The following is a 27,945-nucleotide window of genomic DNA, read 5'->3' as shown; positions in this document are numbered from 1 at the left end:
GCATCCTCCGCTTACCAGGAAGTCATTATATGAAACCTATGATAATATAAGTCTCTGATATTAATACACTCTGCATAATGAGGAGAAAAAGTACACATTACTGCTGATAATAGTCCATAGACCTGCAGTTGTTGGTACTGGTGATGTCATATCTCACGGGGGTTTGATTCCCGCTCGACTCACTCAATAGAAACATCTAAATTTGAATGAAACTTTATTTTAACTGCAGCCTCACTGACATCACTCTTACTTCTCTTTATGGGCTTTATTAAGGTGAAATTAACTTTGACAGACTTTAAATTTGGGGTCCAAATCTTTACTTAAAAAGAATGAAACTGATGTTAAACAAGAATGTAATTACTTTATTGGATAAAAAGCTGCATTTCTTTTTATTAAAGAGAGTTTAGATTTTATTTTTCCTGATGACATGAAGTCCATAAATAATAATAATAATAATTTTAGTAAATATGTCGGCAGGATGATTCCATCACTGCTGATTAACACAGAAGTCACAGTTTGCAAAGATTTACTGGCTGCAGCTTCAAAACAAGTCACTGAAAGTCACTTCCTCTTTCTTTTATGACATTTAAAGGAATAATGACTCAATTAAAGAATGAGCAGTTGATGAATCAGAGCGGCTTGAAGCTGGATGTTAGAAACAGAAATGTGCTTTTCACCTTTTATTTCCTCCCTAATCTTCTTAATTAGCAACGTTACTAATGGCTGCTGGAGTATAATGACAAGCGGACGCCCCTCCTTAGAGGGGAAACTGACCTCAGACATTCACCCTCTATTCAGTGAGGAAGTTCTAATCCTGCCCACAAGTGTAGAGGCTCATGTCTGCAGCCTTGAGGTGTCAGATAATCCCGAGTCTGCAGCAGCCAGACGACAGCGCTGGATTCAGGTTCTCAGACCTTCACACATTAAAATATAAACACCTTCAAAATGCTGCTACAGTCCAACATGCAGAACAAACGCTTTCCTGGAGACGGACTGGACGTCCAGCAGACCTGAGTCCATGTTGAGCCGTTTCTCTGGATGCTGGAGGTGCGTTCAGGTTTCCCCGACATGAATCCATCAGAAGTTAAACATCAGACTTTAAATGTTTTAATGCTGCATCAGAAACAGGAAACAGAGCTGCTTGTGTGGAGAATTTGTTAGAGACAAGCTCCCTCTAGTGTTGGAACGAACCAACACACACACACAAACAGATACAGATACAGATACACACACACACACACACACAGAGAGACAAAGACACACACAGAGACAAACAGAGACAAAGACACACACACACACACACACACACACACACAGAAAGATACAGACACCCACACACACACACACACAGAAACACACAAAGATACAGACACACATAGACACACACACACACACACACACACACACACAAAGACACACAAAGACAGATAGACAGACAGACAGACACACACACACACACACACACACACAGATAGACACACACACACACACGCACACACAGACACATTAACACAGACACACACACGCACACACACGCACACACACGCACACACACGCACACACACACACACACACACACACAGACACACAGACACCAGCAGAACTTCTTTGAACATGTTTAATCAGGTTTTCATGTACTTGCATGGGTAAACCAACAAAGTATATACACATCTGTCCTTTTGAAGAAAACAATGAAAAGTGCATACATGGTAACAAAAGAGAAATAAATTAACATCGAGGTCTAATGAACTACTGAATGTCAACACACTTTAAGGGAAAATAGAAAAGAAAGAGAATGACTGCTAGAACAAAGGGTGCTAATGTTAAATAAAACCCTGACCCGGTACAAGGAAGACAGCAAAACCTCAATAAATCTCAACGCATTGTAATTTACAAAATGCTTTATGAATGATAGATTGAAGAATGATAAGTAAAAGACAAAAAGGTCAAAGGGAAGACGTGCATGTAGCACTAGTGTTCTTTGTTTAAGAAACATTAAAATGACATTCATTCATCACACAATGAAAGACACAAACGATGGATCACCGTTTGTTCTCGTGCTTAAGGCTTCTGAACAGTTTCAGTTTTACATGTTTATAGTGTTTACATCTGGAAAACAGCCTCATATCTATCTGCCCCAAAAATAATGTCCAAAAATCTATATCACCCCAAACCCACAACTCAGTTATTTATAATATCACACACAGCTGCATGGCTGTTCATCTGGAGGAGCCACTGTGATTCAGTGGTGCAATTACACAGAGATGCTGCAGGAAGTGGAACTTTTTGTGACCGTTGTCACGACAACAACAAAAACACAGGATCACGTAACGTCTGAGTAATAATAAAAAAAAAGAAGAAGAAGAAGAAGAAGAAAGGAAACAGTGGTGCTGCTTTACAGCTTGGAAGTTGTCATTTTGCTGTTAAACTGTCCGTTTTGAATAAAAAAATAATAAAAATCACATCATGGCTGACGTGGCATAAATACTACAAAAAAATCTGAAGTGAACATTTACATTTGAATGTATTTGCTCATTAGATACTGTAATATAAAACTACAAATGTACTATCTTTCTTTATTGCATTGAGCTCTATTGATTATGTATTTATTTCACGTGCCGTTATATTGGAGAGTGGCAGGGTTCACTAACTGAATGAGTGGAAATGATCACATCCATAGTGTTGTCTCTGCTGGTGTACAACAGTATATTAAACAAGAAGAAGACAGGAACCCACAGGTTCGGTAGGAGCACCCAGACAGCACAGATCAGCAGAATTTCAAAATAAAATACAGAGAAAACTAAAAAGAATCGACTGAACGTTACATGGTAGAATACCAAAAGAAATGGCATTAAATAGATAGATTTAAGTTGAATCCTTTTAACTGTACAGATGACATATTCTGTAATTTACAATATATCGGAATGATGTGCAAATGAAGCAATGGAATATAGTAGCCATGCTCTGCTTACCTTCTACTGTACACAGCTGCAGACTCTTGCATAGTTAATGAAATACATGCATTAGCGTTTTCATGCAATACTTGCATTCCTTAATCATTCTCGATTATGTACAATGACGACCAATAAAAAGAAAATCAATGACGTAAAGATGCCGAGGCGTTGATCTATGACATCTGGTTTCACAGGTAGGATGGATTCATCCTCAGACTACTTGGCTGGTCTCCGATGGCCTTCTGAGCTCTAGAGGTGGACCATCTGATTTATTAATCTACTGTTTATGATTGGAAGCAACTGATAAAAGGTTTGTCATGTCTGTCACTAAACGACTCTCTGCATCAATACAGGATCTTAATGCACCGGGTTTTGGCGACATGTAATCCAATAAAAGTCTTAATTAGTGTCGCGATCGGGCTCTGAGATGCAAACTCGTCACGACAACTCAACAAAAACAGGCCAACGAGCCCACGTGACATGAAACGATCCCGCGTCGATCACAAGTTCCTGATTAAAATGTTAATAAAGTAGAAAAAGGAGCAGCTACAGGAACACCTCCACATTTAAACAGCGGCGTGTTACCTTCAGGCTCCGTGACCGTTTGAGCAGAGAAGCTTCTAGACTTCTTCATGATGGTGAGACGTTAGAAGCGTCCCAGTAAATTCAAATAATGAGAATTTGAGATACAAATGTCATCGTAGACAATTTACCTGCCAAAAGTGCTTTAACTTACAAACAATAATGGTTTGGTTGAATTTCCAGTTTCACCAGAAAAATGTGATGCAACTGTTGCATTCTCACTGAATTGCTCAAAGCGGGGACGGGCCGTGTAAATAACACACATCCAGCTATAAACGCAGCGGTTCTTCCTCTGAGACCATCTGAGAACTGATGTAAACCTGGTCGATGCTACAGAGAAACAGCAGAGAAATACTGTAGATCTACAAGTCAAAGAGGTTTAAAGTATAAACTAATTACCAACGGTTGGACTTTTAATGGCATAACCACATTCATTCCTTAAAAACATACTATATGCTGGTATCTAACGTACGAGTATTGCATTTGCAAATGTTTTCCCTACAATGATGATGCTGATTGTTTACAATGACGTCAACATCTGCTGCAAAAAGAAATCCACCTCGCAGTTGAGAGAATTCAGTCTACCTATGCATATTTAAACAACTGTTCAAAAAACCTACGATGAACTAAGTGGTTCATTAGCTCTCGTTTCAGCCTGATGAAGTAAAGGAAATGACTTCTCCGCTGAGGTACGGCGGGTTTCTGGCTCACTCGTGTGTGTGTGTGTGTGGTCACAGTTGTCGACGTCAGCATTTGAAAATATGCTCATTGAAGAAACGTCAGAGCTGGAGGAGCGTCTGTCTGTTTCAGCACCAGGTGACGGAGAGGGGAGACCCCTGAACGCTGAGATGAATGTACCCTTTAGCATTTCAAGTCCTTCCAACCTTCTCTACCATACGCCTTGAAATCAGGACAAGATACTGACATTATTACCTTAGTGTGTGTGTTCTGGGTAAATGAAAACTACTTTCTCTACAAAGTGCGAACAATACAACATTCCTACACAGTGATGCATACAGTAGAGGACTACTATGTTGCCAAAGGCAATTATTTGTTTCCATGTACAGTATTGAAAGGCGCTTAAGATCATTTTCATCTTGCTCATGAAAAAAACAAAAAAAAAGAAACAGGCTATATACTATAATGTGATATCTGTACAGGTATATATATACTTTGATTTTAAAGGGTTTCATTCCAAAAACACCCCGTCCCTTTGAGAAAGAAGCTTCAATCAACGTTTGATAAAATACATTTCTATCGAAAAAGTACTAGTATTAAACAAAAATAAAGTCTTAAACTATTGGAGAACGTGTCTCTAATTCCTTTCTCGAATCCTTTTTGCTCCAGGATGTTTGTTTAAATCTTCATAAATCAGGAAGATTAAAAACAATGTTATTGTAACACTCTCAAGACATGAAATGTGAATCGGTTAATTTAAATTCCTCCTAAGATTGAGACTAATGCATGAGGTGAATGGAGAAATCTCAATTTTAACGGCTTAAAACAATCAATGAGAAGAAGTGCGAACGCGTAGCCACTATTGTTTTAGAATGAAGCTCTTCTGATGTGCGTATATGTGAGCGTAGACTCCATTTGTCCAGAGACTATTTTTGATATTGCTGCTCTGCTCTTCCTAATGTTGACTTTTAAATGCTTATAAGACGGCAGCCAACAGCCAGCTTATTTCCATCTTAATGGAAAGAAAAGGAGAACGATGCGTCGCCGGTGCTTACGAAGCGAAAATGCATCTAAAATCTGGTTTTCGTCAGCAGAATATGTTTTTTGCAGGCACAAACTTAACGTTTGCAGCATTTCAAAGATGTAACAAGCGTCTTGTCTTGAAGGAAACATAATTAGATTTCAAGATTCCAGCAGGGAATTTCTGTCAGCTGTCATCTAAGCCTCCAGTCCACACAACAGGAAGCGGCTTGTGCTGTGGAGCTGAATGCATACTCGCGTACCTCCATGCCAGAAAAACATCTCACGTCTCAAGCGATTGTCTCACTCGCATCGAAACCAAACCTGCTGCTCAACAAAAGGTGGAACCGCTAACAATACACTTTAAAAACTGGGAAATGGCAGCAAACCGAGCAACCGTTTGGCACCAAATATGCAGATGATACAGTACTTTTTATCCAGCAGAGCAAAACAATCCTCCAAACTTGCTGCCAATTAAACCTCAGCGCCAACGTATGAATCCAATGCAAAGGCATAACCTCCAAAAATGCGTCTCTTTACAAATACGTCTGGTGCTCACTGAAACTTAGGCACAAAGAAAATAGCTGCATTATGTAAGTTAACTATGGATATAATATATATATCACTGAGGCCTCTTTGTTGTACGTGCGGGAGATTGCATGCTTGACGACAGCTTTCGGGAAGATGCCATCCTTTCGAGGGGCTTCTTCCCCTTAGCGGGAGTCTTGACTTCAGAAGTGGAAGACTTGGACTTGCCAACGTTTAATAGAGTGCGACTGAGAGAGCTGGGGGGCTTGGAAGACTCCTTTGTGTCTGACTTGGACTCACCTCCACGGGTCTCTATGGACGTCTGTGAAGACACAGCGTCTCCATTCTTTCCGGCGTCCCCGGTGACGTCCTTGGCTTGTCCGTTCTGCTTGCACATCCTCTCCGAGGCCTTTTTGGCAAGCAGGGTGCTTTTGCCCAAATCAGCCGACCGGCGGCTTTCCCTTTGTCGGAGGGCATTCTTGAAGAAGGACAAGCCTTTCTCCTCAGACTTGCTGCTGCGCTGCAGGTCTCTGGTGGACACGCTGGGGGAGCGCAGGCTTGTGACAGAAGAACTGCTACTGGAGCTCCTCACGGATCTCCTCTCGGGCCGGTTGCTTTCCCCGCTCTTCGGCAACGAAGAGCGGGCGACCAAGCTGCCTCGGAGGCCATCGGCCAGCGGACTGGTGTGCATAGAATCTCTGCTGAAGCTCCTTTCCACCAGCCTTTTCCGACCGCTCGCGGAGCTTTTCTCGGCGACGCCGGAGTTCTTCTTTGCGGTTGGCGAGGGCGAAGCGGAGGACTGAGGCGTGGAGCGGACGAATGGCTTACGTTGTGGCGTTGCATCAAGAGGTCGAGCTGCCTCCTTTGTTTTGGAAGGAGTCCCACAAGGTGTAGAGGTGCTTTTCTTGGCATTGACAGTCTTTTCTTTAGTATTGCTTACCTTTTTGCCTTTCACGGGCGTACTGGAAGACGTCTCAACATTGGAGATCTTATAGGTGGAGCACAAACGTTTTTTGGAGGTTTTCTCTTGCTCCACTTTGCTGGAAGTCTTTGCGGAGCCTGCGTTTTCTGCCTTTGAGGCAAATCCTCCAATACTGCTCTTGCGTTTCTGTTCTTTGGAGGGCGTAGCTTGGGCGGGGAGAATGTTTTGGTCTATAGCTGTGATCTGGTTGTTGTTTTCAGTCGCCTCATTTTTGGCGCTCTTCTTTTCCACGGGCGTGGGAGCCCTGCAGTACATCATGTCCACGAACCTCTTATTGTTGTCCTGGTCGCTGAAGTTGCTCTCCATCATAGACAGTGGCGTCCTGCTGCCAAAGTAGCGTTCGTGTCTACTGTAGCTGCCAAAGCAGGACGTGGAGACCTTGTCATCGCAGGCCTCTCCTATCCTCTCCAGAGGAGGAGAACATCGAGAGTCGAGGGAGAAACGTGACGGCGAGTTGGATCTCATGTGCAGCTTCGCAGAGAGAGACCAAGAAGGCTTTATCCCGCTGTCGCTGAAGGCTAACGGGCTAGCGACGGACGACCTGGAGGACGAGCTCTGGTGCTGGATGCTCCTCACAAAGGGGCGGACCGAGAATCCTCCTAAAGACAAGGAAACATTGAAAAGAGATATGTATGTTTCCCCAGTCTGGGATTAATAGAGTAATTATATTCTATTCTATTGAGAGGCCGTTAGAAACCCTCATTCTAAATTAGAAAAACAACCATTCTAAAGTTCTTTGTGTGTAAATACATTTAATAAATGAGTAAATCATAAACTATTTGGTGTTTGGCGTTTCCTTTCTTCCCCAAGTAATTTTAACTCAATGTCACGACTCTGAGTTGATTGGAGGCTCATCCAGATCACCTGTGCAGGTGTGGAGGCTGACTCCTAATTAAGAAGTGAGAGCAGCTTGGGGCACTTCCCCTCTTGGCCAATCAGATTGTGACGACGCCCTTTCTTTAGGGCTTAAGAGGGACGGCTCACTCTGGGTTTTCTGTTCCTTCCTCACATGAATGCAGACCTTATTTCAGCCAGAAACTCTGCTCTACTTGAGACTTCTTCTATTTGTCTGAACTTTTCTGATTGAGTGTGTTTTTGTGTTTTTGAAGCTGGAGAAAATATCTTTACTTTCATTGAAAGCCCTTTTTATACATAATTCCTTATTATTTGAAGTCTTGTTTATCGTCAAAAAGGCATTTAATTATTAATGAAGAGGCCTTTTTTTCATTATTCATTCTTATGTTAAATATTGATGCCACATTTAAAGCCAAACCTACGTAATAAAAAATGTTTGTATCGGTGAACACCTTCAATCACTTGGAAGTGATCTGTGAAAGTTGTAGTTTTGGAGACTTTGCTGACCGTGTATTGAGGAGTGTAAAACACACACTACATTTATATTAACCACAAACAGCAGCCGGAGCCACCATCTGTCTCAATTTGGATTCACTCCATCTGTGAGGTTTTCTTTCTCACACCCATCACATCACTTTCAGCCCCTCTTTAAAAAAAGACTGTTGAAATCGGGTTCATGTGGGAGAGTAAGGATCTCTAGGAAACCTTCTGTTTCCAACGGTAACATTGTCAGTGGAAGTATTGCACTTTGTAGGTGCTTATGTTTCACTGAGACCCAATAAGTACAAACTCTTTCAAACCTTTTACTTCCATCATCTTGGTCTAGAACTGATGTTTTGCCACACAAATGCATACAAAGCAGCACCACAAATAATTCTCATCTGGCACCTGTGAAAGCAAATGTATTATAAGAATTCTAAGCAATGACCCACCATCGTCTTCATTGCGCTCTACTGGAAACTCTACTGACTCGGCCAGTGATGCCAGAGAGGTCCGTCTGGACGAGGCTCCGGAGGCCAAGCTGGCCGGCCTACTGCCAGGCAACCTGTTGATCCAGTGGTCACACAGGGACGAGCTGGTGGAACCTGTAAAAGACGATAAAAACGCTTGTTTTAAAGGTTCAGATCAGGGTGAGGCATATTAAATAAATACATAATGACTTGTAAATAAAGCAGATATGAGGAAATAAATACCGACCAGCAACCGAGCTGTTGGCTGACCAGGAGGGGATGACTGTCCTCCGCTGGTAGAAGAGAATATACGCCGTCTGCTGACACACGTCATCGTCAGCTACCGGTGAAACCTCGCTGTCGTCGAAGCAGTACCACTGCCCGTCGATGGAGTTCTTACAGTACGCTGAGTGGGGAGCACAGGGGAGAACGTGTAACGATCCGGTCTTAATATCTCCCATACAGCCTTCTGAACGGGAACGCTACCTGTGTAGTGGCCTCCATGCATGTTCCCGTGGTGGTTGCACACGGCGTACAGGTCATACAGGTAGTCGTCGGGGTTTCTGCCCAGCCCATACGGACGTCTCCACGGCGACCAATGGGAGGGTAAACTCCAGCTGCTCTGGCTTCTCTTCACCACGTGAGGCGCCATGTCCATCCCCATCAGAGGGAACCTCACCATGTTCTGCATCTTCACCCTCCGATCCCCCTCCTGGACGACGAGACGAGATCAACACAGCAGCATTTAGAGAACGACGGCCGACTTGTTGCAGCCCAAAGCACATGTCTGGGTTTATTTGTGGTGCGCTGTAGATACAATCACTACTTTAAACTGCTTTATTATTTATTAGGATTGGCAGCCAGCAGCTTCCTGGCTTTTATGATCCACTTAGTCAAACTTACAGAGGATGGATGCTTCATAAAATACAATCAGGTATCTTAAACACACTGAGAGGCTGGGCATCATTTCAAGTTTCAATATTGACATGAAATCTGGCCTCGGGACCTTTTGTTAGAAGTCTGCTGTTGCCTTACACAATGTTTGGGAAATATAAATATATACAAATAAAGCCATAGATCTTAAGAGGAAGAATTCACCTCAAAATATTTAAATATTTAAAAACTCAACTTTCAGATCAAAGGAAAAGAAAACAAATCAGATATTTGATGTCAGTTGTTTCATTAGCCAGTCCTACAGACACATTTCAGCAGTACTGAGAAGTAATTATACCTTTACCCTCACCAAGTGCCCATCCCTGATACCAGAATGATATGCTAGCATTAAGTCCAACACAAACAAAGTGAGCAACAACTTTAAGCAAAATAAAAACGAGTGATAGGATCTAGTTTCGGCTTCCCGTTGAGCAGTTTTTGGTTGCGTTGGAAATACCTGTCTGAACCTCTTCAGATGCAGTATGAGAACATCCGGCAGCGTCCACAGGCTCAGCTTGATGCGGCCTTGCTGCAGCTGCTTGCAGTGAGGGCAGCGCCAGGCATCGTCTGGAGCCAGCTGAAACACACACACACACACATACATACACACACACAATCCAGGCCATCAACGACCAATCACATCGCACCGCTTAGAAAACAGGCCTCACACGGGAAACGGCCCTAGGCTTTCCCTCGTTCCCCCTCGTTCCCCCTCCAGAGTCAAAACCACAGTGTGTGTGTGTGTGTGTGTGTGTGTGAGAGGAGTGTGAGACGCCAACATGAACCAAGGCGGACCTAACATTTATTTTCTAATGTCAGACAGCCGGCCGGTGTTTGCTTGGTATGTCTGAGTGCATAACGGTGTGTTACCTGCTCCTCCTTGGTGTAGAGCTGGAAGCACTGAGCGAGGGTGCAGGCCTGCGGCTGATGATGCTGTTCCCGGTGCAGATACACACTCTCGGCGTCGGGAATGTACTCCTCCTCAGTGTGTCCGAACAGGCTGTGGGAACACGAAGCATTCATTCATTCGATAGCAGTCATGTGAAGATCATGAGATCTGATCGTAGATCAGTGAAGTAGTTAAATATTACAAGACAGTCGGTGTATTTGTAATATTTAATCCAGTTACAGTAATCCAGTTTGTCCTTTTTGATATAATGAACTAACAATACCTGCACAAACATCAACTACAGGAAACTACAGATAGACGAGACTTCTATTTGATTGATATGTGTGTGTGTGTGTGTGTGTGTGTGTGTGTGTATGTGTGTGTGTGTGTGTGTGTGTGTGTGTGTGTGTGTGTGTTGTGATTACCACATCAAATAATTGGCGTAAGTAAAGCACTGAGAGCAGATGTGTCATGGATTTGCGTGGGCGGGGAACTTCAGGCCCGTGTGTTTACTTGTGGTTTAAAACCACAACTGTTTCAAATTAAGCCCATTTGTAAGGAGATTAAGCAAGTTTATTTAGCAAAAGCAAATACTGTGATGAAGAGCAGAGGCTCGGAAAGGGTTTAGTCCTGCAAAATATCCCTTTGGGAAGATTGAGGAGCTGCTTAACTTGACAGTTCCTGGAGAAATCCTGCACAATGAAATGACTGTCACCATCGATTTGATCCACATTTGGCCTCTCATAGAGGATGTTGGCATGTTCAGATTTTGTGATGGTAACAAGGTGTTGCCTTCTAAGCCAATGATTGACCAATAAAGGCTAAAAAAACAGACGAATTCAAACACTTTATAATAATGCCTCATATCTGTCATGGCTGCAATACCACTGCAATATAAAGGCCTATTTTATTATTCATATCAAATCTGATCCTGTCGTCTAAATTATGCATTCTACATAACCGCTTACACAGACAAACGTGTTTGCCTTGATTCAAATTACAATAAATTACGCCTTCGATCTCACGGGCGAGTCATTAAAATGACCCGTTATTTCAGAAGAACACCGTGCTTTAATGTAATATATATGCAGTCTAGCTCTAAGAAATCCAATATGTGTTCCATGAAGATTACAGAAAACAAATGTCAACACCGTGGCTTGATTTTCATTCCGTGCAGAACAAACATACTGTGAAATTTCTTTGTTTTTACTCACTAGTCCTTGGTCTCTTTGTCCCACTCCACCACGATCTTCACATGAGGAGGTCCTCCTTGTCCACAGGACTTGTATGCTCTGTAGAGGAAACAACAAGAGTGGGAAAGGAAACGTCAGTTAGGCAGACGTTTATAAAAAGTATTTTATTCCTTCATTGAAGTCACTGTAGGAATCTGTGCAATTACATGCATTTTAAAAATGGGGTCAGTGCTTTGGAGAATTAATTATTTCAATATGGAAAATTATATACTTCAGTTATGCTCAAAACGCAGATGTCGTTTAGAAGTTTAAATGTATTTCTACAGTAAGACCTCGTCATGAAAGCATTGATCAATCAGAGTAACGACAAAAACAACTGATGTCACTGTGACTCATACTTCTCTGTTGAGCAACTATGTCGTGGCCTGTTTTTATTTTGCAAACTCACATCGCCAAACATGCTGAGCCAGCATTTTAACAAGCAGCCAAAATCATGTCGGGTCATGTCATCAGAGCAGGTCTGTGAGATGAAAAGGATTGATGACCTCACCCCATTATTAATGATCAACGATCAGCTGAAATGTATAAACGCATGCACTCGACATGCTGCATCAAAGAGAAGTATGTGAGCACTTTCAAACCACAATATACATATTTGTTCATAACACTCAGCGTTAGATGAGCGGCACACAGATGTGGTGGTAAACAGCAGAAGTGACCTTTCTACAGTCGGGTGACACAGCGGCCGCTCGTCTTGAGGAAGGAGGTAGGTGATGCCGACGACGCCAACGACCCGTAGACTGAAAGGTCCAACCTGAACAGAGACGCCGCTGTGAGTCAGGCTTATTAACGAGCAAACGCGGCAGGCGGTCTCATTAATAATTTCACTCTACCAGGAATTTCACAATAATTACACTGGTTCTGGAGGCTCAACCCAGCTGCTGGTTCCTACCTGAATGTAGACCCCCGGCCTCAATAGATGACGCATTTTCTCCAGGATCTCTTTCTGTAGAGCGTCCCAGGTCACCGTGCGCTCCATGTAGAGTACGAACGGCAGGCCGAACCTGAAACATCATCACGTGTGGAGTTTGTTAGCGATCTATTTGTCCAGGAAGCTTTGAATACGAATACATAGATATTATGTCTTTGTTATTAACATGAAAAATGGCATGTGAGGACAGATTAGCATTAAAACCTACATAGTGTGATTGCAGTACCTCTTTCCTTGGTGACCACTACAGGCCCTGTTGCACACCAGAAGGATGATTTTTTCTGGTCCAAGGTTTTTATTCGGGGATGCCGTTAGAGGAGTCATGGCTCCTTGCATGAAAGATGGAGTCCTGCTGATTTCTGTCCCGTACTTCAAGTTGTTATGATTCAGGTTTGCCAGAAGACTTCCTGTGAAACAACAACAAACAACAGAGATTCCCTATTAATTTAATGTGGGGGGGGCGGGAAAAGAGCAGAATATCCCCAAAATATTAAGTATGATTTACCTCTTTTTGTGCGTATGTTTTCCAGTTTGAAGGTCTCGGGTGTCTCGAAGGCAAATATGGAATCACTCTCTTGGATGATTTCAAGATCGTCATCATCATCACAAAATGACCGATGAAAACCGTCGTAGTACATTTCTGTCAAAACAAACTGAAAGAGAAGAAAAGAGAACGTTATAATATAATGTTGTTCTTCTGCAGCGAGAAAAACAGCACAGACCCATCCAGATCTCATCTAACCTCACAGCTTACTCTGTGAATGAAGCATTTATTGCAACCAAAACCGAGTGTTTTAATTTGTTTTTATCCAGTTTGAATGAAGTGTTTTATGACGAGTTAACAATTCAACTAGAGAAGCTTTAATTGGTTGTATTTTTGTGAGAACTTTTCTACTATTCTTTCTTTTGTTTATTTGTCAAACAGCTGAATTGCTGTTCCTTTGCAATGCATCCTGGGACATGTAGGCACAGCTCCTCTTCAGCAGGAGAGAGCTTCAAGGTCAACACAGCCACGATTCAGTGAACAACATTTACCATCAGCATTGATTGGACGCCCACAGATAAGGAGTCAAATTATCCCTCTAATGTCTCGTACCATTAATAGAAAAATGAGCCCCGTTTAAGCCCTCATTTATATTTACTCTTGCGGCGTTGTCATCCCGCCAGCTTTAATCAATGTTAGCACACAGTGGAACTGGCTGACAGGAACACTGAGCTAACATTATGTGACTCGAGCGTCACTGAGTCTCACGGAGACCCCGAGTCGACGAGGAAACAGGAATAGCACCTGGTCCATCGGGATCTTGGTCTCACGTGACACGGCATCTCTGAGGCGGTAGACGGTGCTGTTGAGGGGAACGGCGACTCCGATCCTCATACAGTGAGAGTACTTCCCCTGGTAGACCACCGTCACATACAGGGGCCTGATAACACAAAGAAAACATACCGATTTAACATACTTTACCATGCAAACACGGCTGCCCCTGCTTTAAAGCATGCTTTACATTTATTAGAGTATTATTGGAGAGTTGTTTTGGTGTAAAAAAGTGCACACTCCTCCCACATCTGTTTGCTGCACCCTCAAGCCCCCCCCCCTACACACTCATGTATTACATTCCTTCTTCTGTAACAACACATACTGATATTTGCTTCAGGTTCTCGTAAACTTGAATTCGATGGTAGGATAAACATCTTTTCTGAAAACCTTTTTAAAGATTACTGTTCCTGTGAATGCTTACTTTAGTAATGCACAAGGGTTTACTGAATAAACCTTTATAAAGGAGTAATAAGTCGTGAACAAGTAAAAACCTGTCACACCTTGAACAGCTCAAAGGAAGTAACTCACCGTGTGTGAGGCAGTGGGATCGGTAAGGAGATGCAGAGGAAGGGATCAAACGTATTGCTCTGCTTTTGGCAATGTGGGCAAGTAAGAGAAGATCTGTTGAGGGGAGAGAATAAAAGTGTAACCCCTCATATAGCAGAGAGATAAGGCGGCCATACTGGGAGAAACTTTTACTGAACATAAAGCCTACCTGTACTGAGCCTGAAACAGTTCTTGTACGAACGAGCCGGCAGAAAGGGGCGGAGATGGCCCCTCTAAGCTTTGATCGTCTTCTTCAATGGGTGGCTGAAGAAACACAAACAGGTTTTACTTGTCAGGTAAATAACACCAGTCAATCGGGGTCAGCCTCCATGTGTTCTGCTCGAGGGAATCCAGAAGGGAAAACAAGACCAGGCTAGCCTTGCTGAACAGGACTGAGAGTACAGCCAATTTGTGACCAGAAGGATTGAGTTACTTATAATGCAATGCAACAAAACAGCCCCGCCATAAAAACTGGAATAACTATTTTTCCCCCTTAAGGGGGGAAATGTGTCATGCAATCCCAGCTGTGTCCATAACAAACCCCCCCTCCAAGTCTTCCCAACACACCTTCATGGCAGGCCTGATGTTGGGGTTGACGGTGTTCAGGTCCTCGTGAACTCTGTCCAGCAGCCACAGCAGAAACTCCTGAGCATCGTGCTGAGCGTTCCCTTTAAACTGGGTGGCATTTTTCGACACCGCATTCTGCAACAAACAAAGTCCAAAAAGTAGATGCGGACCCTGAACATACATTGAGGATGCATACTCAATAAGGACGCACACTGAGGATGCATTTACCTTGAACTCCCTGCTGTGCTGCGGCGTGTACTCAAACGTCCACAAAGCCCGCACCAGTCCCGACAGCTGCTCCGTGACTTCCCCTTTGGCCAGAGGACCCTTCTTCTGCAGGAGCACGCCGTTGGTCTTGGGTCTGTCCTCGTCCAGCTCCTCGCCCTTGTAGTGCTCCAGGACCAGGTACTCGGCGAAGAGCTCGGTGTTGCTGAGACACTGCAGGATGGCGTTCATGAAGCAGGTGTTCCCGTGGTTCTTGAGGCCCGACACCCCGGGGACCCTCTCCCCGGACAGGAGCCCCGCCAGGTCCCCGTCGTCCATGGGCACATCTTTGCTCCCAGATTTAAAAGTGGAGAATCCGCCATCGTCCTTGTCGTCTTCCGTTTGCACCTCGGAGCCAAAGTGTGACAACGCCGTGAGCGTCCGCAGGAATCTGCTCATGAAGCTGCCCACCGAGCGCACGGAGCCTCGCCGGAACAGCTTCTTGCTGAAGCTCGACTTCTTGTCCTTGATGGCCGCTTTGCAAGACATGATTATCTCTTTTGTTGTTGTTGTTGTTGTTTGCACGGGTGTTCACAACTCAGAGAGACGTGCTGCGAAGAACCAGAGCCACCTCACTGGCTGCTGTCTGTCGCTCCATCTCCAAACACGCAGACAGCAACCACTGCTGGACAACGTTGTTAGCTGACCTTCGCCAGTAATGTCATTTTAACGGCGGATGTCTGCTTCGAAACTTAATTCCATTTGTCAGAATAACGTTAGCATTACAACAATGCCTTTAAAAAAACGGGCTAAAGCAAATTACATAATGAGTTAAAACGTAAACATTGCTATGGTCTGGTTCTGATGCCTGCAACTTTCTCCAGAGTTACCTCGTTTTTGTTGTGTTTTTGCCCCGCAGCAATGAATCAACGTCAGTTGTGATGAGAGCCAAAGACAGCAGTGTTGGCTAATTAGCTAGCGCTAGCTACAATAACAACAAGCAGCCAGCAGGATCGGCAACAGTCCTTTTCCGGTGGAGATGTCCACGTTCATCACATCCCGATAGTCCGCCATTGTTTGTGTGAAACGGCGGGAAACGTGGAGAACTGGTCCGAAATGAAGTTATCCTCACATTTGTCACATATTTGGAGGCACATTCGGGCTAAGCTAAAAGCAGAATCGTTTTTACGTCTTCTTCGTGTTGTCCGTGTTTGTGTTGGCAGCTCAGTGAGCTGCTTTACGGCTGCAATACCGCCACCTGCTGGACTGGCGTGAGCACAGCAGCCTGTGAAAACCCTGTTTTGTTTTTTTTACTCGATTAAATGTAGACTTAGCCAGCTATTAATGGCCAATTATTTACTTGTGCATACTGATATATAAACAAAGGCTCTCTTTTTTAATTTTGCATTACTTTAAGGAAAGGTATCTGCTCACCAGAATCAGAACAATGAATGAATAACACATCCTCAAATAATGAATTTGCATAACAGGCTGTTTTCATATACTGCTTATTTTTTCAACTGCAAATGTGGCCATTTATACCAGATGTTGTCAACAAAATTGTTTTAGAAGACTAGATCTTTTGGCTTATGGTCAATAATTACCAACCATTCCTAAATATCGTATGTGTGGTGACTGCTTTGTCTTGTAGTTGCAATATAGATTATAAGAATTCAGCAACAGAGAACGAATGATAAAGTCAATGATAATCATAAAAGGAAGAGTTGTGTCACGATGGTCACACTGTTCCAGTTCTGTTTGCCTTCTGTAATCTTAGAGGCAACATTCTGATGTGGATGTTAATAAAACATGTTGGCTATATTGTGATTAAGATGTACAACATATATATATATATATATATATATATATATGTATATATATATAAACCAGTAATGTGAAGAATTAATATCATGCTGCTATTGTATGATTAGTTTCATCACTCTCTGTGATAACGTGCCTGAAGAGAGTCTGAGTTTGTTACGCTCGTCATGTCAATAACTGTGAAGCAACATTTCCCGGAGATAATACATTCAGATGTTTGAGTGACGGTTGTTTTGTTGTTGTGCTGATTAGCTGCTTGTTCTCACTGATGAAGAGAACTGAATACAATAAACACCATCACTGATTGGCACATGATTTTATTGTGCAGAGAGATGGACCTGTTTGATGTCATAGGAGTGAAACGGTCTTGGCGCGCGCACACACACACACACACACACACACACACACACACACACACACACATGATGCATGACTGTGATTTCTGCGTCCCAAAACGCATCCAGATGTATTTATTCAAAGCTGAGACATGAGTGATAATGTGAGGGTGCAGTTCACACGACTCACCACTGGGGGGCTGTACCTGCACCTCAAACCCTCCTGTCTTTGCTGCTTTGGAAGATTTGGGGCTTTGTGCTGCTCATTGCTGAACAAAGTGGATCAAATCTGAGTTTGATGACTGGAAATTTGCAATCTCGACTGTTGAGCTCTGATTGAAATGGCTGAATCAGCAGTTTATCTGTGTTTATCTGTAATCTGAGCGGGAACCGTGCCATTGGGAAGCATTCGGTTGTGCTAATTCTGCCACTTCCAATTATAAAGCAACGTGGTTGGGACATAATAATAATCTGTGAGTCTGACTCTCCAGAAGTTTCCATCCAAGTAATGATAAATAATCAAAACAAACCCATATCTTTTCCAGTGAATCTCCTCTAACTGTTCCATTATGTCACATCTAATCAGATCTGAGTGTTGGACTTGAAAGTCCGTTTTGCGTTTGTCTTATAACTAAATCCCTCACTTTGTTATTAGCTGTCAACACAAGCATGCGGGGACGTTCTCGGAGGACGTGTCCATGGAAACAAGGCAGGAGGTCACATGTGGCGTATCACTCAACACTGGAAATGCCTTCGGTTCAATTTTGCTCCAATTTTGAAATTATGTCAAAACATATCAAAATCAGAAAGAGTTTTTTTTTTTTTTTTTCCATCATTAATGAATTAGAGACGGTTTCTCATTTAAATCTCCAGACTCAAGGTTTAATTGCTTTGTCTGTTTTTTCTATTATTTCCAGGCAACAACCAATGGCTCCGAACAGTGAAGCCAATATATTAGTGCCTTAAATGTACATTCTTTCTAATGGCCATCAGGGGGCGACTCCACTGGTAAAAGAAGTCTAATTTGTATAGAAGTCTATGAGAAAATTACCTTATAACTTAATGTATTACCTCAGTAATCACAGGAAACATGAGATTATTATCTCAATCCTACATTTTGATCCCTTTTACTATAAATAGATGATAAGGTATTACCATGACAGGTCGTTTTCCTGTGAGATATCCATGATTCCGTCTTTGAACTTGAACCCTTCAGGGTGTTTTCAATTCAATTAACTAATATTTTGGTCAGCGTTTCCGTTGCACTAACCACCACCATCTTGTGTCACTTCTGGTTGGAAAAAAGCCAAGATGGCAGCAACCAAAATGCCGTGGACTTCTTCTCCTTCTCTTAATAATTGGTGAGAAAACACCAAACAACTCAAGCCTTTAACATTGTCAATTATCAACTGGCTTTGAGCTGAAACGCAGAGACTGTAAGATTAATGTTTGCCCAACGTATGCCGAAGTGTTTTCAGCTCCAGAAAGTCGTTTTTTTTTTTTGTTTGTTTTGTTTTTTGTAGCAGTCTCCTGCAGTGATTTGCAATATCACGCTCCATTATTTCCAAATAACAAATCAGATCATATTTTATGTTGCCTGGGCATTAGAGACAAATGCCACTCTAAGTAATTGGTTTAAATTGTTCCATGACTCATAAGTACAGTGATAAAGACATTCCTGATAGTGATAAGCTGATGGAGCTCCATTGAGGAATCGGTGCCCGACTAGCTTCAGCTCTAATGGCCGTGTGTGAAATAAGGACTGTGCTTAGAGAGAGAGACACCTCAACCTTACATGCATTTAATTAATGCTACGTCTATTTAAAGCACGTGAACGCCCTCCTCTTCATGTGTCCTCATCTACAAACGGAGGAGGGAGAAACGGCCGGAAGTGTCCAACGTTTCAAGGACTCCCGGATGTTGTGAACATATTAGAGTCAATTTAGCACAAGTGACATATATACATTATTATTATTATTTATTTCCATTATTTTAGATATTAGTTCCATGCTTAATCTTCTGTTTACCAGCAGGAAATTGTAGTTCAAATGTAATAATGCTATAGTGGACGTAACAACAGGCAACAGTGATGCTTGTCCCTCTGATGTGTTTCTTTTTAAATGGAAATCCACATTATTTAACAGATTATTCTTCTGCAGTGAATACATGAATTCTTTTATGTCAGTTTCAATGTTTTGTTTTGCATAAATACATTAAACATTAAGCACAATAAGGGACCAGTATTTTAATTTCAATAACTGTTCATAAGAAACATTAAATAAGGACATTATTAGGAAGAAAAGGGCCACATCCTGGTGGTCTGTGGAGGATCCTCGGTCTCCAGAGTCCCCCATCAACACATTCAGGTCCTCTCTGAGGAGTTTGATTAAAGCTCGTTAGGTGAAGCACAGTAAAAGTACATGGACCTCAGTGTGACTGACAGCTGGACCTGCTCGCTCCGCGTTCAGGGGATTTTTCTCGGCGACATCCCTCAGCAACAGTCAGATGATGCGTTCAAGTGCACATCGTAAAACGTAAAGCGGTCTATGGGAGGAAGGAATCAACTGTACCAAGAAACATTCGGATGTAGAGATAAATGTATAACCTTTGCTGTTATTGTGATGGACTAACATTCAAGTGGAATATTTAAAATAAAAAAACTTTAAACTTTAGTACAATATAGTTTGACTATTCCCCCCCAAAGTCAACAAGTGTCAATGTTAATTATTAACATTGACAATTAAAACCCTAACCCTAACCATAATAAAAATAAATAACGTTGAAAAGACTATAATCTTGGCCACGTGGTCTAATTATTGTTGTTAATTTTATGGACAGAATACAAAATACGTGCTCTATGAAAAATGCAATTTCCATTCGATATATTATACGTTTCATTTCAGTAATTATAGCATATTAGACCTGAAACATATATTAAATGTTGAATTGTATATGCCCTATATCACATTTTGCTTTTTTTTAAATAGAAAAATAACTAACTTGCACCAAATTCCATTTGCTTTTAATTGATTTTCACTTTGTGTAACATTTAGTCTAATCATCATACATCTCCGGCAGACCTACACTATTTAAACTGCATTTAAACCAGTGAATAAAAGACTTCAGGTGCATTCAGACACATTCTGTCGCGTTTTCGTGGGCTGGTGGCGACATTTCCCACAATAGTAGAGGGCCGTGAAGTGTCGCAGCGCTTCCTATGGCCATATCTGGCTGAGCATCGGCGGCGCGTGAGCTCCACAAGCATATTGGAAGGGACTAAAATGAGCTGCTGTCTGTCGTCTATCGCAGGAAAAATACGTTGTTTTGTGCGAAGTTGATTGCGCGTCGTTGGCGGAAGAAGAGCGCGCGCTGCTGCTGCGGAGCTCGCGCCTTTGATCCTCAGCAACTCTGACACACGCAGCCGCAAAAAAAAAGCCCTTCACACTGGGACTCTGTCTGAGACGCAGGTGAGCTTTTATCATTAACAGCATGGGACGTTTGTTTGAGAAATATATACAACATAGAAAACATGCACGAGCTTTACTGAATCCTGCTTATTGTTTGTACGGAGGCGCGTTCACGAGCACCTGTTGATCTGAATCTCCAGCAGGTTTTTTAAGGGAGGATAAAGTTCTGTTGATGCCTCGATGTAATATCAGTGGCTGAATGATGATGATTGTGATCTCTTTCATTTCTCTTTTCATTATTTCTGCAAATATTACCAAAAGTTCCCCCTTTCTGATCACCATTCACATCTGAAACACAGTATTGATCAGCAGCTGTGTGATGTCAGATTCAGGGCAGAAGCTTCTGGAAATCCATGTCACTGAAAATGTTCCACAATAATGGCTTTTACCAAAGACAGATATGCTTTTATTTTGGCTTTTTGTGTGTAAATGCTCTCCTGTCATGTCATCTATTAATCTGCACACACACACACACACACACACACACACACACACGCACACACACACACACACACACACACACACACACGCACACACACACACACACACACACACACACACACACACACACACACACACACACACTTTTGGGAACATTAGCAGGCTGCAGGTTCAGACCTCCTTCAGCAGCCGCCACATTCTGCTGGTTGAGCTTCATGTTGTGTATGAATCAATATCTCTCTCTCTCTCTCTCTCTCTCTCTCTCTCTCTCTCTCTCTCTCTCACACACACACACACACACACACACACACACTTAACTAGACGTTAATAAAAGCATATTAATAATCACGTTTCTTTGTTGAAAAAGCCGTCTAATGGAACAGAAGATGTGTTTTTTTGTTCTGCAGTTAATAACTTCAGATTAACCATAATGAGGCCATTAATTCTCAAACATCATTCATCAATAATATCATTTTTAATGCCATACAGCGAAGACACAGTGTTTCCCTTTTCCTCCCAGTCAGAGAGCCATCATAAAAAAGGTTATGATGCTGCTGCAGATATAAGAGTCACTTGTTGTGTTCAAAGTACGCTGTTAATTATAGAGAGTGAGCGGTTGTGACTCAGAGCTTCACTAGTGTTTTTAGATACAACCATGGAGGTGGCTTCATTGAACGGCTGCTGTTTCTGAGCGGTTCTTCAGGGTGATTAAAGAATGTATTATCCTCGCCACAATGAGCAAGGCTTCCATTGTTTTAGTTCTTGTATGTTGTGCGTGGCTGACGCTGCAGACGCTCCCCCTTTTCCCTGTTTCCCTTTTTCCTTTTTTTTTTTACAAAACCTCACGAACGTCAATCCCTGGGATTTTCTCTCCAGCAATCAATTTCCCAGCCGAAGTGCCTGTCATGTGCCCTGACAACACAGAGGCTGAGAGCTTTTGGGAGTAGCAGGGTGTGTGTGTGTGTGTGTGTGTGTGTGTGTGTGTGTGTGTGTGTGTGTGTGTGTGTGTGTGTGTGTGTGTGTGTGTGTGTGTGTGTGTGTGTGTGTGTGTGTGTGTGATCCACAGGTGCATACAGCATAGATCACCACATCCAATCCACTAAAGCTCGTTAGAGATTTGACGCTGATCCGTTCGGCTCATGTGACCCCGGTCAGGTCGTTATATCGCTGATGGCCGGTGATGATGGTGATGATGGTGATGATGGTGATGGTGATGATGATGATGAGTCTCTCCCTCCTGTCGTAAAGGTTATGATAGTCACGCTTTTTAACGGCGGGATAATCGCCTCCACAGCCGGATCGGAGCGTTGCTCCCCTCAGGCTGATCCACTTAAATGAAGTTCTAAATGTGCTCGTCTTCATTCAGTTACACAAAACCTCACTCGTTTTTATTATATTTAATATCTCCTTTTTATTTTACACTCAGGAACGAAGGAAATACACCTTAATCATATTGATCGTAAGACAAAGACACGAAGAAAACCATGATCTGTCTTTCTCCACTGTCTGTCTGTCTGTCTGTCTCTCTCTCTCCGTCCCACTGTCTGTCTGTCTCTCTCTCTCCGTCCCACTGTCTGTCTGTCTGTCTGTCTTCTTCTGTCTTCTTCTGTTCTCTCTCTGTCTCTCTCTCTGTCTGTCTCTCCACTGTCTGTCTGTCTTCTTCTGTCTTCTTCTGTTCTCTCTCTGTCTCTCTCTCTGTCTGTCTCTCTCCCCCCCTCTCTCTCTCTGTCTCACTCTCTCTCTCCCTCCCCCCCTCTCTCTCTCCATCCCTCCCTCTCTCTCTCTCTCTCTCCATCCCTCCCTCTCTCTCTCTCTCTCTCCCCCCCTCCCCTCCCTCCCCCTCTCTCCCCCCCCCCATTTGACACACTCAATAACCCTCCACAGGCTGAAGCTTTCAGGCTCAGACAGACAGACACTTGGAGAAGAGCTTAACAACAGAAGACTAATGACTCCGGGAGGAAAGACTCACCGGCCTTTGAGGCTGAAACAACACCTCCGTTTGAAACATAGTTGGATTTTATTTCCTTTCTGATCAATAATAAATCAGTCAGATTATCAAACCTACACTGTGAATAAGGAATGTGAAGTAGGAGCATTGAACTGTCCTCCATGACTGGACTGAATGGATCATCACTGATGAAGATGTGTTTAAACGTATATATTATATTTACATAATGTCTTTAATGATTCACTGCGTTAAGGTGAACACATTATAACACCAAAGCCTGCGTTTCAGACTTCATAGAATCCCATTCACCTGTATTTACCAGCTCCTGTTCCTCTGCCGTTACCATAGAGACGCTCCATCCCCATCAGCAAGGCGCCTTTGGCTGCCGGGCTCATTTGGCTTTTTCCCGCAGGAGCGCCGCTGCTGAGCGTTAGCAAGTGTTTCACGACTCCGGCAGCCAGAGAGGCATTTGCTCGCCGTTGACGGTGTTTCCGTGGCAGCCGGCGCCCCCACCGGCGGCGCCACGTCCACCCGCTTTGTCACCGAGGGTCGACAGCTGAGGCAGAGTGAAATCCAGTTGGGAGAGATCCACTCCCGTAATTGAAATGAGTTCACCTGGGAGACAGCTGCTCGGCGGCGCCTGTTAGCTGTCAGCCTGCAGCTTTACTGGATGTGATGTGAGGCCGGGTTTGTTTTTTTTCCTGTTTTACCACAGTGGGGGAAAAAAAAAAAACATGCCTCATGTTTTTCAGCTGCACGGCCTTTTGAAGAAGTCACGCAGCGAGGAGAAGGTTGTTAGAGAAGTCACCTGTAGAGACTCAACCAGCGAACACATTCTCAGCAGCTCCTGACAAAATAACAGGAATCTTTTCTGTACTTTAATATAATTTATAAGAAATGAAACATAGCTTAAATAGGACTGCACGTCTCATATCATGTTTCCAGTGGAGATGCTTTATTGCTCCTGTTAAAGATAACTTGGCAGGAATGTTGTCTTCTTGATTTTCTTTAGAAATAAGGAAGCTTTTCCCCTCCATGGAGATGTTTGATGACTGGTTGTTTGTGAGATGATGTGACAGGGTTTATGTGTAGAAGCTTGCTGGACTGGATGTTTTTTGCCGTTGTTGAAAAGTAATGGAAAACGCTTTTGCTGAATAAGTTCTGAGGTAGCAAACATTGAAGTCACATGACCTGTTTTTTCGTCCTGGATATGTATTTATGACGTCTTTGTAACCAATATTAGCTGAAATTTAAATAAGAGTTCAAACTTGCCCAATTAAAACACATTTCCTGGAGACTTCTCTCCTTTTTTTCTCTGGTGGATCTGGTTTTGTTTCCGGTTCACAACCTCTAAACGGATTCTCTATTTTTGGGTTAAATCCAAAAGTTAAACTGAATGGAAACAAGTCATTTCATAAGCAGCATCAAGAAGGTGACGGACGGAGTAAATGGGAAAAAAAGGGCGGTGATATGAGTGGAAATGTTGCTCTGAAAGGCACCCATAAATAAAGTGTATGATTATTATTATTATAAACAAATATCATATTCCTTCCCTCTCTCTCCCCTCCTGTTTCTTATTCCTGTTGATACATAGAAGCATCTAAACTTAGCCGTTCATATTTCTGATACATCTCCAGAGACTCAAACACTAAGCTTTTTTGAGGAGGAATGAATCCATCACTCAGATGCTTCAGTTCATAAAGAACCCAACTAGATGACAGAGAGAGATTGATAACAATAATTTAACACATAATCCTCTCAGAGTTACTTTCCTTGAATGAAGTGAAGTAATAAAAAAAAGGACATCTGATTTGAAAAAGGCACATTGATGATATCTGACGTGTGAACGGCTCCAGTGGAGAACAGGTGTCAGCCTCCTGGGTCGATGGCCTGCTGTCCTCTTGGCTCGGCCGCCGATGTCTGGAAGCTGCAGCAGTCGGCCTGATGAAGGACTGTCATTCACTGCCGGCAACCTTCACCAGTATGCAAAAAAATAAATAAAAAGAGAATGAGAATCTCTTCCAGTCGGTTAATAACGGGGACTATTGTGTCTTTCTCTCGTTGGAAAGTCAGAAGTTAATTGTTTTTCACACAGACGTCGGCTGTCAGCTGTTGAAAAGAGCGTCTGACTGTCTTCAGAAACAACTTCCCCATCAATCAGAGCCTCTCCTCCGTCTCCATCATCTTTTCTTTTGAGTCTCTTCATTCTTGTTTACATGCAATTTGGACAAAAGCGATTGGACGCCGTTAAGGAGAGTCTCCTTTTTCGGTTGCTAGGCAGACGTCTGAGCGTCTCCGTGACGACCTTGCAATCGGATACTTTTCATGCTTTTTCTACTGAGCGCTGAAAAGACATCTTTAAATGTTATGTTATATTGAGCTGCAGGTATTTATAGACGGCCAACCTAACTCATGATAAAGGGTAGAAATAACACTTTAATTTAATTATTTGACAAATAAAACCAATAGCACTTAAAATAATATTCATGCCAATGAAGTTAATCACATATAACACAGTGAGCTTCATTGCATTTATTTTGTCTTCCTGTGACGACTCAGCGTTCATCGTTAAGAGGAGCGTCTAGAAATCAATCCATGTTGCTTTTGCAGACTCACTGTGACGTTTGCTTCCTTGACTTGACGACTGGCAGAGTTTCATTAAATCTCCCTCAACAGAAAAGTTTATTTTGTTCTTTAGCCTCCTCTGCTGCGGGGAGCTCTGACAGTACACAATATTATTATGAGCACATATAATTCAGTTATACTTTAAAGACGCCATGAAGCCGAAATGAGAGTTTGCTTTATGGCTCTGAGAGATTCTCTGGGAGGTCGAGAGACATTTTCCCTGCTTCTTTTGAACCTCATCAAAGTAAGAAGCTACATGTGAACATTGAACAGAAGGTATTGATTCATGCCTGTAGTGTAATTCTGTTTTTTTACATCCTTCTCCACGTCTACGATTAAGACACTCGGGAGAGTCATCACTAAATAAAGCTCCGCAGCTCTACTTTATTACCATTTAATTTGAGAGATACAATTGTTTTTTGATGATGTTGCGGGGCTCTGGTGGCCCTCTGCTCTGCACGGCTTCTTGATTTGCACTAAAGTGTGGTCCCCAAAACTCCAGGTTGATTGAGCCTGAACTGACCAAAAGATGGGATATAAATTGCATAAATAATGTAATATATTTAGACAGAAATAGCACGCCTTCTGCTGATGGAGAGCCTAATTAAGGAAACGCAGCAGAGGCGTTCTGCAGCTGATTAGACCAAAAACAACCTGTATTTCTAGAAACAAGCAGCTCGATAACTGATAATTGATAAATGCATGTTCCTGATAAAGAGCATCTTGTTTGTGTCTGTCGGCAGTGAAGGACCATGACGACGCTGCTGGACCTGAAGAGCAGCGTGCTGCGGCAGGTGCAGCGGAGCCAGTCTCTGAGGAGCCGGAGGGAGCCGCCGCCCGCCGCCGCCGGCAGCCCCCTCGCCCACGCGCCTGACCCACTCTCTCGCAGGTGAGTCCCTCGGGTGCAGACCCGAGTCCCACTGAGGGTTTTATTTCACTCATTCAGAGGTCGAGACTTTAGAGGCGTTACAGTTACAACAAGAAGCCGGAGCCCGGCTGTGTATTAATATCATAATTTGCCTGATTGTTAGAAGTAATAGCTTTTTTTTAAGGAGAATAAAATGGCGTTGAAAGATGACGAAGGTGGACGCACATAAGAAAGAAGTCTGACCTTCATTCTTCCAAAACACAGCTCCTTATTTCCTGTCCAGAGAATGTTTTTTATGTGCTTATCATTTTAAATATATCTATAAATATATATATAGAGTTGTGACTTGCTGAGCAGGCCATCCACAAGCTGCCTCTCCCCCCCGAGGAAACATCAACCACACTATTACATGCACAGTCAGGCTCTGAGAGGGCGGCACGGACGCTGCTTTCTTGTGTTCTGATGTCCACATGTCTCCTTCACTGCTGTGTGTGTGTGTGTGTGCATTTATGTATACAATACATGTATTTTTGTATGTATGTCTAACATAAAAAAAATACAGCATTTACATACAAAACCAATTAGAAAACAATGAAATTCATATATACAATAAATAAAGAAACCTTTAAAGAGAAAAGTCAGGCTTCCATATGTGACATGCTAACGTAGATGATTCATATGTGACGTTTGATCCATTACTTCCACGATGGATTCATCATTCCAGTCAGATATGTGAGGATTTGTTGCTTTTCCTTCACTTAAACTCTAGTAACTTGAATAAGTCTGAGTTTTGGACTGTTTGTCGGACAAAAAGAAGAAATGTGAAGACGTTCCTGAGATTTCATGGACTTAAGGATGAATCACGTTGGACAAATCCATGTTTCATCTTCCATACACGACACCTAGATAGCAAAATAGATCTCATCTATGAATATGAAGATTTATATTTATATTTTATCATAATGGATGTTGAATAACTCCAGATGTTACTTCTAGACACAATTTATTTGATTTATGACTTATGTCCCATTGATGTATGTGTTAATTTATGTATGATTTTGTGTTTTTATGTCAGTATTGTATGTACTGTATGTATATATGTAATCTGTATATGTGTATGCTATATTTATGTATTTTTTTATGTTCTGTTATATTCTTTAGGTTTCTCTTATTATGTGGTGTAATGTCTTCACATGTGTTACCATTAGCTTGACAGCCATATGATCTTTGGGGAGAATGAACAGGATATG

At 42.5% G+C, this 27,945-nt stretch overlaps 2 protein-coding genes across 2 annotated transcripts in view; one reads left to right on the top strand and one right to left on the bottom strand.

The window, feature by feature from the left end:
- Window positions 1-1,612: 1,612 nt before the first annotated feature.
- usp31 (ubiquitin specific peptidase 31) lies at window positions 1,613-16,401 on the bottom strand. The gene is made up of 16 exons (XM_084036777.1): window positions 15,215-16,401; window positions 14,987-15,121; window positions 14,589-14,683; window positions 14,402-14,494; window positions 13,844-13,979; window positions 13,061-13,208; window positions 12,782-12,962; window positions 12,517-12,628; window positions 12,284-12,378; window positions 11,586-11,663; window positions 10,353-10,482; window positions 9,940-10,059; window positions 9,036-9,261; window positions 8,797-8,955; window positions 8,532-8,684; window positions 1,613-7,343 (listed from the first exon to the last, which is right to left on the bottom strand). Exons 1-16 carry the CDS (start codon window positions 15,737-15,739, stop codon window positions 5,857-5,859), a joined length of 3,873 nt encoding a protein of 1,290 aa, XP_083892903.1. The 5' UTR covers window positions 15,740-16,401; the 3' UTR covers window positions 1,613-5,856.
- Window positions 16,402-20,612: 4,211 nt separating this feature from the next.
- The window catches only part of baiap3 (BAI1 associated protein 3), a 29,174-nt gene continuing 21,841 nt past the window's right edge, over window positions 20,613-27,945 (top strand). Inside the window, exons 1-2 of the mRNA XM_084037969.1 lie at window positions 20,613-20,813; window positions 26,571-26,716. Coding sequence (XP_083894095.1) covers window positions 26,580-26,716 — 137 coding nt within the window. The 5' untranslated portion in view covers window positions 20,613-20,813; window positions 26,571-26,579. The remainder of the gene's footprint in view (window positions 20,814-26,570; window positions 26,717-27,945) is intronic.

This window comes from Eutrigla gurnardus (assembly GCF_963514095.1).
Source record: "Eutrigla gurnardus genome assembly, chromosome: 20".
NCBI classification, from domain to species: domain Eukaryota; kingdom Metazoa; phylum Chordata; class Actinopteri; order Perciformes; family Triglidae; genus Eutrigla; species Eutrigla gurnardus.
This window is presented reverse-complemented; position numbering and strand designations above follow the sequence as displayed.